The sequence below is a fragment of the Nycticebus coucang genome, chromosome 1 (assembly GCF_027406575.1).
Source record: "Nycticebus coucang isolate mNycCou1 chromosome 1, mNycCou1.pri, whole genome shotgun sequence".
NCBI classification, from domain to species: domain Eukaryota; kingdom Metazoa; phylum Chordata; class Mammalia; order Primates; family Lorisidae; genus Nycticebus; species Nycticebus coucang.
This window is the reverse complement of record NC_069780.1, coordinates 98,003,104-98,016,981: the sequence shown is the minus strand read 5'-3', so window position 1 is coordinate 98,016,981 and position 13,878 is coordinate 98,003,104. Positions and strand designations below refer to the sequence as shown.

The window sequence follows — 13,878 nt, the reverse complement described above, 5'->3', positions numbered from 1 at the left end:
TGGCTTGTTGTTCAGGGCAAGGCCCTGAGGAAAGTACCGTGAATGGCAGTGTGGGGACCTAATCTGACCTCAGTCCAGGTGACCATCACACTCTGTGAAAAGTGAAAAGAAGCATTTTGGTTTGTAGAGAAGACAGCATTAGGGACCCTCTTGGAGACCTTGTAAATCACATGGCATGGAAGTTACTGTGTGCTGATGATAGGCCTGGCTTGGCCCCTGGACCCCACCCCAATGTTTCTGGCCACAGCTGCTGGGTTCTTTGTTCCCTGCTGACCATGCAGACTAGGAGGAGGTGGTGAAGCCGTTCAGGCACGAGGCAATTAAGGTTTGGGCCCAAAATGCAAGACAACATCCACTGAATCAAGTTCTCAAGCCAGGGACCTAGATTACAGAGTCTCGTTCGCCAAACATTTCTTTTAAAGATGAAGCAGTGCTGAGCCCTTGCTTGCTTTTGTCTGCCCTTGAGCAATCCCTTTGGTTCACAGTAATTGTTCCACTTTAAACTGAACAGGTTATGTTGCGAGCTTGGGTAATCGAGTTAAGGCGTGTTTGTTAAAACAAGGTGAGTCTGGAGCCAGGAAGTCTAAACCAGGACTATGGGTTCACAGCCACAGTTATGTCTACAGAGTCCCAGCAGCAGGGTTTTTGATTCTCCAAAGAAGGCAGTGATGTGCTGAGGGATGCTTCAGTGGAAAAGCCTCTCACGTGTAAAGCCGAGTAACGTTTGTCTTGGACTGTCGGATGGAATTTGCATACTGAATAACCTGTGGCACGTTCTATTCTTACCTCAGCTATGAACCAGCCTTCGTCAGCCACCAACGTCAAAGGAGAGACAAATTTCCCTTTCTTATAGTGGAACCTGCTTGGTATGGCTTCCTTCTCGTACACAGTCATGTGTCCCACAGCGCTCAGCTTGTTATATACCTGCGGAGAAATCAAGTGTGACTGGTTTGGCACTCTGTTTCTTAAACACGAAGTCTGATAATGAAGTTCATCAACTCATCCTAGAAAAAGTGCTACCTACCTAACTAGGGTCACCTTTGAAGTACTCCACTTTGGAAGCTATGCCAGCACCTGGTTCACCCTTCAAAGCAATTTTTAAAATTTAATTTAATTTTTATTTTTTTGAGACAGAGTCCCTGTCGCTTTGGGTACAGTGCCTTGGCATCATAGCTCATAGCAACCTCAGTCTCCTGGGCTCACGTGATCCTCTTGCCTCAGCCTTCCAAGTAGCTGGAACTATAGGCACCTGCCACCATGCCTGGCTAGTTTTTTCAGTTTTTAATAGAGACAGGGTCTCGCTCTTGCTTAGGCTGGTCTCAAACTCCTGAGCTCAAGGGATTCTCCTGCCCTGATCTCCCAGAGTGCTAGGATTACAGCCCCAAAGCACTTTTTCTAGAATGAATTCATGAACTTAATTGTCAGACCTCACTCTGCTGGCCATTCCAGAAAGGGTTCCCTAATTTTATGATGAAGATGTAAATGTTGTACATTCTTTTCATATTACCAGCAGCTTAAATATTTATGGCTAAAATTAAAATCAACTGTTTGATGTTAACTTTGACCCAAATTCCTGGATGTAACTGAATGTAAGATGAGTTTATCAACTCAACTCCAAAAAATGACTTAGTAGAGGATTTCTGATGGCTCCAGGAGTTATGATTTCCTACTTAAGAAAATCCAGAGTTCTGAAGACAAGTAGGGTGCATTTATAGAATGCTTTTGTGTAAGTGAAAAAGCTGGTGACACCCAATAGCTCTCACAAACTGTTGTGTCCGTCACATGACAAACTGTTGCTAAAACACAGCCCCTACTTTTGAATAATCTACCAACTGCTTTGGGCTGTTGGCAGCTCCTGACTCACACATCACGTGGCGACTGGCTCTTCCCAGCTCAGCTGCGGCTGAGGCCCGAGCATTCTGGGGGCTGCACATTCCTAAGTGCCAAATTGGAGGCAAAGACGATCCTCCTTGCCAAAAAAGCCAGAACTTCTTTTCAAGAACCTGCCAATGTGTAAAATATTCCTCCTGGTTTCACATTAGGCAGTTCATGGGGACATTGTATGAACACATTTTGCTCCTGTACTTTCTGACTGTGGAGTCTGAGGAAAAAGGGTAAGTGTGGCTCCTGGGGACCCAGACAGGCTGGGGACCCAGACAGACATCGTGGGCCACTGTGCTCCTCCACCCCAAAATGGGCAGATCCCATATGGGAGTGGGGAAGGGGGCGAGGAGGGGTGTCTCTCCAGCTCAAAGGGGGGGCCTCTGGCTTCCATTGATACCATGACAGTCCAGAGTCAAATGCCCCACTGCCGTGAGGATGGAGGCCCAGAACCTATTCCCCGCATCCCTGTGGCTGGCACCATTTCCCAGCAGCAGCCTCTCTTACCCCCAGGAAGACAGCTGCTTCCTGGTACAGATCAGTTTTATCTGGGAATAGATGAAGCCACAAAGGTGGAAGATGACTAGGAACCCTTAGGCTGAGCAGTCAGCCAGAGGAGCCACGTGCTCTGCCTCGTTTCCTTAGGGTGGTTCCCAGTCCCGCTGATTATTAGATTGTTTAAAGTGGAGGTCCAGTCTTCTCAGGGTGCTGAGCTCCTGCAGGCAAAGACTGTGGGCGTGAGGCTTTGCCCCTTGTCTGCATGCTGTGGGGTGCAACCACACCCTTCTTGGGGACGTCCCCCGTGACTGACACATGCGGTCTTGCAGTGGGCTCAGCACACTTCTACGTGGAAGGCAGCTGTGACCCCGTCACTGCAAGCACACACAGAGAGGCAGAGGGGCCCGGGTGGGTAGCTTGTCTGGCTTCTGGCTAATGCCAGAGCTGGAATTTGTGGCTCCAGAGATAATCGCTGAGCTCCAACACACTTGGCCTCTGCTCCCTTCACTCAGCACCCTCTCTCCAGTCCCACCCCACCCCCAGATCAGCCGGGCAGCATTCCTCCAGGAAAAGAGCAAACTCCTTTTGCAGGGGCCAGTCCCCAGTCTGGCCTGAGAAGTGTTGCTTTAGTAAGATTTGCCTGAGTGCACATATGCTGAGCAGCGCACATCCTTCATAATTAATTTGCATAGCGGTCAGTGAGGCCAACACCATGATGCCGACTTTAAAAAATTAAAAATGGAGACAGGGAAGCCGAATGGCTAGAGGGGGTTACTCAGGTCTGAGAGGCAGACAAGGTTGTCTGCAGCGTTGGAGGCTTGGCCTCAGGGAGCAGATGATCCAGTTTGCATTAAGACTGTGGGAAACTGACAAAGCCCAGAGTGGTGGCAAACGAGGGTGTGCTCTGCTCCCTGCCCACTGTCCTGGGGCCCTTGCCTCAGAGTGTCTCCCAGGGGCCGGCCAGAGGCTCACGACAGGCCCGCGGTCCTTCACTTGCTGCAGGTCGTCAAGGTTGATGTACTTGTTCAGCTCAATCACTTTATCCATCCAGAAGATGTCCGTCATTCCATGGTCTGAGAAAATGAGGACATTCAGGTTGTCCTGCAGGCCCCGGTCCTGTGGGGTGCACAAGGGCCGTCGTTATAGCAGAGAGAGAGAGACAGTGCTGTACTCAGATGAGACTAAGACTCTATCTCAACATAAAAAGAAGGAGGAAGAGGAGGAAGACGCGGGGGACAGAGGGAGGACCAGCAGAGTATCAGGGGACAAGGGCAGACCGGGCACCGTTACATCAGGTCACCTGGATCCACGTGGTCATGTACTTCAGGACTGTGTCCACAGCCTTGAGGGCGTCCTCTCTCTGAGGAGATGAAGGGCCATAGTGGTGGCCTTCCACATCGATGCGCTCATGGTATATGGCTGCCAGGTCAGCGCGGCCACTCCTGGAAGGGACGGGAGGGAGGGGAGCAGCTGAGAGGGCCCTGCCAGCCCGTTCCCCTGCCACCCCCAGGCCTCTGACAAGGTGCTCACATCCCCTGAGCCCTGCCCATGGGGAGCTCTGAGGGAAAAACAAGCATGTGGAAACACACATTGCCAGCCCTCGGCTCCTGGATGGTGAATGTCACAGAGCATGTCTCCTGTCACCCCCTCTCAACTCTATGGCATTGTTCATAGTGCTTCAAGGAGGGGGACGATGTGGTTCCAGGCAGAAGCTGGTTTTCACACCTCCACCCTTACCATCTGCCAGCGCCACCAGGTCGGGCAAGAATAAGAAACAGCATTACTTCAGCAGCCCTGCAGGAGGAGGGCAAATGGGTTTTGGGGTGACATCAGCAGACACCCCAGAATCTGCATCATGGGGACATGTGTGAGATCAGCCCCGATGTGGACATAGAGTGGATTCTAGGAGTCCACATCTAGGAGTCCACACTTCCAGGGCCCAGGAAGACCTGGTGCTGACAAAACTGTCCTCTGGGCCAGAGTGTTGATATAAAACTCCAAACTATTTCACCTTCAAGGCTGGGTGCAGAGTGCCTGGGGACTAGTGACAGAGGAGGCGGGGCAGAGCCCCAGGTGGAGGGGAGTGCCTGGAAGTGAGCTCCCCATTCTCCACAGAGCACTTGCCACCGAGGGTCCCCTGCCCAGCTCTAGCTTTGCCCACACTCTGCCCATAAAGCACCTGAAATAGACCAGAATGATGACAACCACAGTGATGATGATGATGACAGTTCCTGGCTCCATCCCTCACTAGCTGGGCCAAGCTCATCTTTCCCCACCAGTGGACAACATGAGATGAAGCAGTGGAAAATAAAGGACAGCTAATTTCTCTGCTTGGACTTTACAAGGGTTAATAACGAATATTCTTGGCAGGTTGCCTGATTTCTCTTGAAAAACTACACTGTACCTTTTTTTCCTATATGTAATTTAAAGACACAAATGCACGAACTGGCTTGGTTTCCCTATAAAGGCTCCCAGCCCAGCACTTGGGAGCAGAGGAATGCCTTGGATGCCCTGAGGTGGAGGGAGAGCCTTGGGGTCAAGAGAGCTTGACTTACCTGACCAGGGTCACCCTTTGGGCCGCAGGGGAGACACTGCCTCCTCTGCTGCCCTGAGGCTAGACCTGGTGGCCTTAGTGTGTGCCTCACACACTTGAGGGCCACTTCTGGCCCATTTCTTTTTTTTCCTTTTTTTGCAGTTTTTGGGCAGGGCTGGGTTTGAACCCGCCACCTCCGGCATATGGGGCCGGCGCCCTATTCCTTTGAGCCACAGGTACCGCCCATGGCCCATTTCTTACTGTAGGCTGTAACTACCCACCTCAGTGTCCTTTTCCCTCTCTAATTTGTGAGATTCTTCTACCTTACCTGATGTTTTATTATCCCTTGTATCTGAGCTCTGGTTTCTGCAGCTGTTGGCCAAATGTTTAGTGACAGTAAGCGCTTGACACAAAATAGTGCCTGTGGGCCAGGCTCTAAGCTGAGGACTTTCACATGTATTACCTTATTTAATCCTCAAAAACACCCTGAAAGGTAAGAATGCCTTTTTTTTTTTTTTTTTTGAGACAGAGTCCCACTTGCCCTGAGTACAGTGATATCATCATAGTTCATAGGAACCTCAAACTCTGGGGCTCAAGTGATCTTCCTAACTTAGCCTCCCAAGTAGCTGGGACTACAGGCACCTGCCACCATGCTTGACTAGTTTTTCTGTTATTAGTAGAGACGGGGTCTTGCTCTTGCTCAGGCTGGTCTTGAACTCCTGAGCTCAAGTGACCCACCCGCCTCAGCCTCAGAGAGCGCTAGGATTGCAGGTGTGAGCCACCACCAAGTCTGGCCACCTGTTTGTGTGTCTCACGTTTTCCTTTTAACCAGCTTCATCATGCTCCTGACTCCCCTCAGGGAGAAATTAAGTTGAACTTTGGCATAATCCTCATACAGAGAGGTAGTAAACACATGATCAAGTTCCAATTTTGCAAGTTATCTTTCGACTGGGGTGGCATCTGAACTAGCCAAATCTGGGGTGAAACTCTTGGCTTCACTCCTCACTGACCTGGAGGTCTCAGATGAGCTGCAAAAGTGTCTAGGCCTCTTCCGACAGAAAAACCTACTCAAAGGGTCATGCTAGGTTTTGAACGAGCTGATGTTTGTAAGGTGCTCTTCAGGGTAGCATTTCCTGATTTGAGACAGAGTCTCACTTGCCCTGAGTACATTTTTTTCAAACTGTGTGTCATGATTCCACATGTGGGAGAGAGAAAATATTCTATGTCATTTTTTTTTTTTTGGTAGAGTGCTGTGGCACCATCATAGCCCACAATAACCTCAAAACTCTTAGGCTCAAGCAAGCCTCCTGCCTCAGCCTCCCATGTAGCTGAGACTACAGGCACCTGCCATCACGCCCAGCTAGTTTTTCTATTTTTAGTAGAGATAGGGTCTCGCTCTTGCTCAGGCTGGTCTTGAACTCCTGAGCTCAGGCAATCCACCTGCCTCGGTCACCTAGAATACAAGGAGCCACACACCCAGCCGATTCTATGTTCTAATAAGCTGATGTGCTACCCAAGAAGGTGAAGCATGGGCAATTCTCCAAAGTTATCTGACCACAGGCCCTCCCTTTTTGCCAAATACTTACTAAGATTTTCTGCGATACAATTGTTCCCAAAATCATTATTAGGGAAGTGCTGACATTTATACTGCTTCTCCATTGTCCAGTAACATAAAAAAGGAGGTCCCAAACCCCTGGGGCTTTCTTGTTCTCCGTTAAACATTTCCAGACATCAGCCCCACAAAAGTGAAATCACTTGCTCACAATTATCTCCTACCATCGGTTAACAGTCACCAGGCAAGAGTCTCCCCAGCGCTCTGAGACATCATTTCACCACCACTGAGCCTTCTTAATTCATGGACCTTTCTGGTCCATGACCGGTCCCAGAAACAAGGAAGAACAATGATGTGGCTAAGAATTCAGGACACTTACTTGAACGAGTCAAGAGCATCACTGACAGCATTGGCAAAATTGATATCCGTTGGGACATTTTTATATTCTAGGCAGTAAGTAGGTCTGACACCAAGAATCTCAACCTCGCAGCCTAAGAAAGAAAAAGATGGCAAACAGTTACTCTTCAATAACCGAGGTAGCACTATGAGCCTATTTCAAGAAGTAAACACCATTAGTCAAAATAAGGCTTTAAAAAATATTTTCATGAACTAAAATAACTTATTGCTGATAGGAGGTATATTTAACTGTTATTTTGCTTAACTGGAGCAGAGGTTCTCAGATGTTATTCCTATGCAGACTGGCGTCCTAGGCAGAGACAGACAAAGGTTGGATAATGGCTATCTTTCTTAATTTGAAACAAAAAATTAGTACACACAAATACCTCAATTAAAACGTTTTTCTCTTGGGTTTTTTAAAACTTTTTTTTTTTTTTTCGGGACAGAGTCTCACTTTGTTGCCCTGGGTAGAGTGCTATGGCATCATCATAGCTCACAGCACCCTTAAAGTCCTGGGCTCAAGTGATCCTCCTGCCTCAGCCTCCTGAGTACCTGGGACTATAGGCACCTGCCTCTATACCTGGCTAGTTTCCCCATTTTTAGTAGAGATGAGGTCTTTCTCTTGCTCAGGCTGGTTTAGAACTCCTGAGCTCAAGCAATCCTTCTGCCTTGGCCTCCCAGAGTGTTAGGATTACAGGCCTGAGCCACTGCATAGGTCTTTCTTTACGGGTTTTTCACGGCAACTAAGTTTTCCAACGTACTTTTGCTTATTCTAGAATCAAGTATTAGGTAACATCTGATTGGTCAAAGAATTATAAAATACAGATTTCACTATCCTGTGGATTTAGAAATAGTCCACTAGATTAGCAAGCTGACAATCAATGAGTTAAAGGGTTCTGAGCCATGACCCTGTCTCTCCCAATATGAAGTAAAAGAATCAAAGGTGGCTGGGTGTGGTGGCTCACACCTGGAATCCCAGCACTCTGGGAGGCCGAGGTGGAGGATGGCTTGAGCTCAGGAGTTTAAGACCAGCCTGAGCGAGAAGAGACCCCATCTCCACTAGAAAAAAAACTAGCCGGGCGTGGTGGTGGTGGGTGCCTATAGTTCCAAGCTACTCAGGAGGCTGAGGCAGGAGGATCACTTGAGCCCAAGAGTTTGAGGTTGCTGTGAGCTGTGAAATCACAGCACTCTACCCAGAGGGACAGAGTGAGACTGTCTAAAAAAGAAGAAGAAGAGGAAGAGGAGGAGGAAGAGGAAGAAGGAGAAGGAGAAAGAAGAAAGAAGTATTAGTGTTTATTGTCCGTAATCTGGTGAAATTTTGTTTCTGTGTTGGCGTGTGTTGTGCGTGTCATGGAGGAGTGTGAGTATTTTGCCACTTTCCAGAATTCATTTCTTCCTTATTTCTTGTTCTTGATTTGATGAGAAATTCTGTAACAATAAATTACAGTGGTGATAGCAACATTCCTGATTTGTTTCTGACCTAAAAGAAAATGCATCTCCCTGAGGTTTTGAAATGTAGAATTTTCACTATTGTTATTAACTAATCTGTCAGTAAAGTTGTCATCCCTGTTTACATCAAGTCCCATAAGAGTTTCTTTTTAATCCATAAGTAGTTGGATTTATTTTTATTTATTTATTTATTTTTAGAGACAGAGTCTTGCTATGTTGCCCTCAGTAGAGTACTGTGGCGTCACAGCTCACAGCAACCTCAGACTCTTGAGCTTATGCTATTCTCTTGCCTCAGACTCCCAAGTAGCTGGAACTATAAGGGCCCACCACAATGCCTGGCTATTTTTTTTTATTGTTGTTGTTTGGCAGGCCCGGGCTGGATTCGAATCCACCAGCCCTGGTGTATGTGGCCAGTGCCCTAGCCACTAAGCTACACGTGCGGAGCCTAGTTCTTCTATTTTTAATAGAGACAGGGTTTCACTCTTGCTCAGGCTGGTCTCGAACTTCTAAGCTCAAGCAGTCCACCCACCTCCCAGAGGATTACAGGCTTCAACCAATGTGCCCAGCCTTAAATCAATGCCATTGTCCACCATGGACCAAAATCTGTGTTTCAAAAATATCAAGATCAGGCATGGGTCTTGGGGTGTATCCCTGGATCACTCTCATTCATTGAGACCACAGCTTTTTGTAGACATGCTTCGCTTTCCAAACCACTTCTAGGAATATAGTCTAAGAAAATAAAGTTGTACAGGGTGTCCATAAAGTCTGTGTGCAATTTAAATTACACATGAACTTTATGGACACCCTGTATATACAAACATATTTTTTAAATGTTATTTGTAAAATAACATTGTGAAGCAGTTTGAACATTTGCTAATAAAGGTCTGGTTAAATGATAGTATAGCAACATTATGACGCACCGTGCAGCATTAAAATAATTATGTCTTTGTATTTATTGGCATAATATTTTAGAATTTATATATATGTATACATATAAATAAAGTATGTAAATACTTTGGGAAATATTTAAATCATATTTGTGTCTATAAAAGAGTGAGAGTAAAAATTGAAGTGGTGACTGGTTTGGTAGACTTTCTGGGCTTTAACAGAAGACATTCCAATCACCTTCTCCCTGTCCATCTAATACTCTATAAAAAAAGGAAAGCTGGGCAGGCCTGATGGCTCAAGCTTATAATCCCAGCGCTCTGGGAGGCTGAGGTGAGAGGATCCCTTGAGCTCAGGAGTTCGACACCAGCCTGAGCGAGATTCTGTCTCCACTAAAAATAGAAAAACTTGCTGGGTGACTGTGGTGGGCTCCTGTAGTTCCAGCTACTTAGGAGGCTGAGGCAGGATGATCACTTGAGCCCAGGATTTTGAGGTTGCTGTGAGGTATGACACCACGGCACTCTACTCAAGGGGATAGAATGAGACTCTGTCTCAAAAAGAAAAAACAACTTACTGTGCTTCCAATTTCTTTCAAAAATAATTTAATTAATGATCTTTGAAAAGTTTCACGGCACACCAGTTGAAAATTACTGGTCTAGAGAAACGGGAGCAGTGGTAAATCCACACACACCCATATAAATAGATTCACGATGAGGAACTGGCTCACACAGTTATGCAGGCTGAGAAGCCCTGTGATCTGTCATCTGCAGGCTGGAGGTTCCTGGAAGCTGGTGGCTTTAATTCCGTCTGCAGGCCTGAGAACTAGGCGCTCTGACAGCAGAAGGTCCATGTCTCAGCTGCGGGAGTCAGGCAGAAAAGGGCCAATTCTTCCTTCCTGGGTATCAGTTCTATTCCATCCCTCAAAGGATTGGCTGGTGGCTGCCCACCTTTGGGGGAGGGCTCTGCTTTCCTGAGTCTGCAGATTCAAATGCTAATGTATCAGGAAATACCCTCGGGGCACCCCCAGAAGTCACATCTAATCTGGGCACCCTCTGTCAAGTCGACCCATAAAACTAACCCTCACAGAGGTATGAAGAGTTACCACATTGTAATTTTTTTTTTTTGCATTTTTTTCTAATAACTAATGGTGTTGAAAATCTTTCCATGTGTTTACTGACCACTTGAATATCCACTTATGTTAAGAGTCAGCTCAAATCTCTTCCATATTTTTCCAGTGAGTTAACTTTTTCTTTTGTATTTATGGGAATTCTGCATATATTCCAGGTGTGGAACCTTTCGTTTGTCTCATGTTTCCCTCCACTTTGTAATCCATTTTTGCCCTTCTTAATGGTGTACTTTCATGAAGAGAAGCTTCTCATTTGAATGTCTACTTTATCATCTTTGTATATTAGTGCTACTTTTTCCTGCTTAAAAGATATTTTTCTTATCCAAAGTCATGAAGATTTTCCTCTAGAATTTTTACCTTTTATGATTTATATTTTTGAAATATAAATCTTTTTGAGAAGACCATCTTTTATTACCGCTCAGCATTGTCATTCCTGGCATAAATCAGATATTGGACCATATATTTATGGGTATATTTTAAAGATCTCCAACCCTTACTCTTAGAGTCTTTTGTCTGTTCTTGCATAAATACCATTTTGTCTCATTTTTATAGCTTTAGAATAGGTCTAATCTAACGGTTGTTCATTTGACCCAAGGTAGTTTCTGCTATTCTTGAGACTTCAATGCTATTTATTATATATAAAAGTTGTAGATATCATTTGACACCCACATGTTATCTTCTTCTTCTTTTTTTTCTTTTTTTTTTTTGAGACAGAGTCTCACTGTGTTGCCCTCTGCAGAGTGCCGTGGTGTCACAGCTCACAGCAACTTCAAACTCTTGGGCTTAAGTGATTCTTTTGCCTCAGCCTCCCAAGTAGCTGGGACTATAGGTGCCCGCCACAACACCCAGCTATTTTTTGGCTGTAGTTGTCATTATTGTTTGGCAGGCCCGGGCTGGATTCGAACCTGTCAACTCTGGTATATGTGGCTGGCGTACCTGCTTGAGCTACAGGCGCCAAGCCCATACGTTATCTTCTAATGGAGAATGTATGTTTGCTTATGGTGGGCACTCAGGCTACGGGCAAACCAGTTTAATCTAGAGTAGGTTATTTTTTATTTGGGGGGACAGAGTCTCACTCTGCTGCCCTGGGTAGAGTGCCATGGTGTCATCATAGCTTACAGCAACCTCAAACCCCTGGGCTTAAGAGATCCTCCTGCTTCAGTGTCCTGAGTAGCTAGGACAACAGGTGCTCACCACAATGCCAAGCTAGTTTTTCTATTTTTAGTAGAGATGGGGTCTTGATCTTGCTCAGGCTGGTCTCGAACTCCTGAGCTCAAGCAATCCTCCCATCTTGGCCTCCCAGAGTGCTGGGATCAAAGCCATGAGCCACCGCACCTCGCCCAGAGCAGGTTTGATCAGGGATTAAGATGATTCAAAACTCAGCTTGCTTGGTCTTTATGAAGGCCTTCCTTCTTGCTATTTCTAGCTCATTCTTCCTCCTAGAAGGTTTCCCTTTCTTGTTACAATTTAAAATCTGAGATGTTTACAAGGTCTCTTCTCCAATCTTTACCCGTTCCTCTGTCCTGCATCGCTGCCTCCCGTGTTAGCCTCAACTGCTGCTTTATCAGCACTTGACTGAGGTGTGGCAGCACCCGCCGACTACACTTCTTTTGGCCTCGCTATGGTCCCTCACACACATGCTCTCAGTACAGCAGCTTTCTAGTTGTTCCTGGAGAGACAAGTTTTTCAAAATAACTTAGCCTGTCATTTTACCAAGTATACCCCCAACCTTCCATAAATAATTTTTAAACATAAAAAGGTGCATTTTATTAGAATTTTATTTACATTGTATTAGAAATGCATCTCTTAATGAAAGCAATAGGGATGCTTTTCAAAATTTGTTCATATATCCCCAGATGGACAGGACTAATCTCTAGAATGAGGCCAGGTAAGTGCTCAGGAAGTGGTTCCCATAAATAAGTAGATGGAAATAGAAGTAGTTTGTTGTACCAGTGTATTTCTTTTTACTGCTTCTTTGAATGCCAAAATTCACACTGTGATCTATCATCATAAATGTTTAAATAATATTTGAGCTGACAATTAAGTTTGTCTTAAATAATTTAAGAGCAAACATTGAAATACCTTTTTTAAAGTTTTGCTGTTTTGTCGCTAGATTCATTCAGTTTTATACACTTGCAGTGGTATTTTGAACTGTCATGTGTTTGGCTGGGGGCATACACCACAGCAATGCACCTTTGGGAGATGCGTCACAGGTCAGAGGCAGGCATTTTCAGTCAGGATAACTTTAGCAATACATATGGAAGTTGAGGATCTTGGAATTGATTCCCTTAAAACTAATATTGCTCTTGGAGATTCTGGGGGAACCCAGTTTGAAGCCCCCTGAACTAGGATACTAGGCAGCTGTGGGGATTGTGATGTCTAGAGAGCAGCCAGGCACAGAAGGGTGCTGGGAGTGGGAGCTGAGAGGTGGGATCAATATGTTGTCACCAGGGTCATCCCACCACTGTAGTTCTGTCAGCAGAGCAGAGAGAAAGAGCCTGCATAGCAGAGCAAATGAGGCTTTAAAATTTACTACCTTTTGGCTTGGTGCGGTGGCTCACTCCTGGGATCCTAGCATACTGGGAGGTGATGGGAGGATCTCCTGAGCTCAGGAGTTTTGAGACCAGCCTGAGCAAGACCAAGACCTCGTCTCTACTAAAAATAGAAAAACTAGCCAGGCATGGTGGCTGGCACCTGTAGTCCCAGCTACTTGGGAGGCTGAGGCAGGAGGATCATTTGAGCCTAGGAGTTTGAGATTGCTGTGAGCTATGACACCATCGCACTCTACCCAGGGTGGCAGAGTCTAAAAAAAAAAACAAACAACTTACTATCTATTCAGACAGTCAAGGTGACAGGAAGAGGCCAGAAGATCCCTCTGGACTCTTCAGAGACTCTGAATGTAAGTCCTGCAGACGCCATGAATGTGGGTGGAAGTGTGTACCTCCCCCTGTGTGCCTGAGGAGGGACTGGACTGGAACCCAAGTGGATGGAGACTTGGGCAGGTGCAGTCTTTCCACTCTGTTTGTCCAGAATGGTCCCTCGGTGAAATCTCAAAAGGAAAAACACTCTCTCATGTTAAAATCCAGAACTGATAAATGACTGTCAAAGGAGACAGCTAGCAATAAATGACAGTAACAAACCGAGAGAACATGGAGTAAGTTAAACTGGTAGTTCTAGAGAGCAAAGTTAGTTTTTCCAAGGGGACTGTTTTTGTCTTCTTCAGTCGTTATCCAATAGAAATCAGCAGGCTGGAGGGGCAGGGCTGTGCGGGGCCCACCAGGTGGCCCTCCAGGCGGGTCTGTGGGCTGGCTCAGCATTGCTCAACCTCAGCAAGCTGCTGCCTCCAGGCCATTGTCATGGCTTCTCCGGGGTTCTTCACCTAAGGTCACTGCAAGTCATTCCAACATGACCAAGAAAAGCAGGGCTGTCTGAGTCTCTGTCCTAGAGGTCTGTGGGGAAGAAAACATCAGAGCCAGTGGCCTTGGTGTTGCAGTTTCAAAGATCAGTCAGGAACTTGGGAGCAAGATTTTGGTTTCATGTAAATTTTGAGGACATGTG

The 13,878-nt window shown here is 46.2% G+C and overlaps 1 protein-coding gene across 3 annotated transcripts in view; it reads right to left on the bottom strand.

The window, feature by feature from the left end:
- The window catches only part of ENPP6 (ectonucleotide pyrophosphatase/phosphodiesterase 6), a 69,601-nt gene that overhangs the window by 11,230 nt on the left and 44,493 nt on the right, over nucleotides 1-13,878 (bottom strand). For 2 of the 3 annotated variants that reach the window (XM_053584669.1, XM_053584686.1), the window contains exons 3-6: nucleotides 6,844-6,955; nucleotides 3,680-3,821; nucleotides 3,316-3,495; nucleotides 787-924 (exon numbers count right to left, since the gene is read on the bottom strand). In XM_053584669.1, the coding sequence (XP_053440644.1) occupies nucleotides 787-924; nucleotides 3,316-3,495; nucleotides 3,680-3,821; nucleotides 6,844-6,955 (572 nt within the window). The remainder of the gene's footprint in view (nucleotides 1-786; nucleotides 925-3,315; nucleotides 3,496-3,679; nucleotides 3,822-6,843; nucleotides 6,956-13,878) is intronic. The other variant, XM_053584677.1, reaches the window with a different exon arrangement.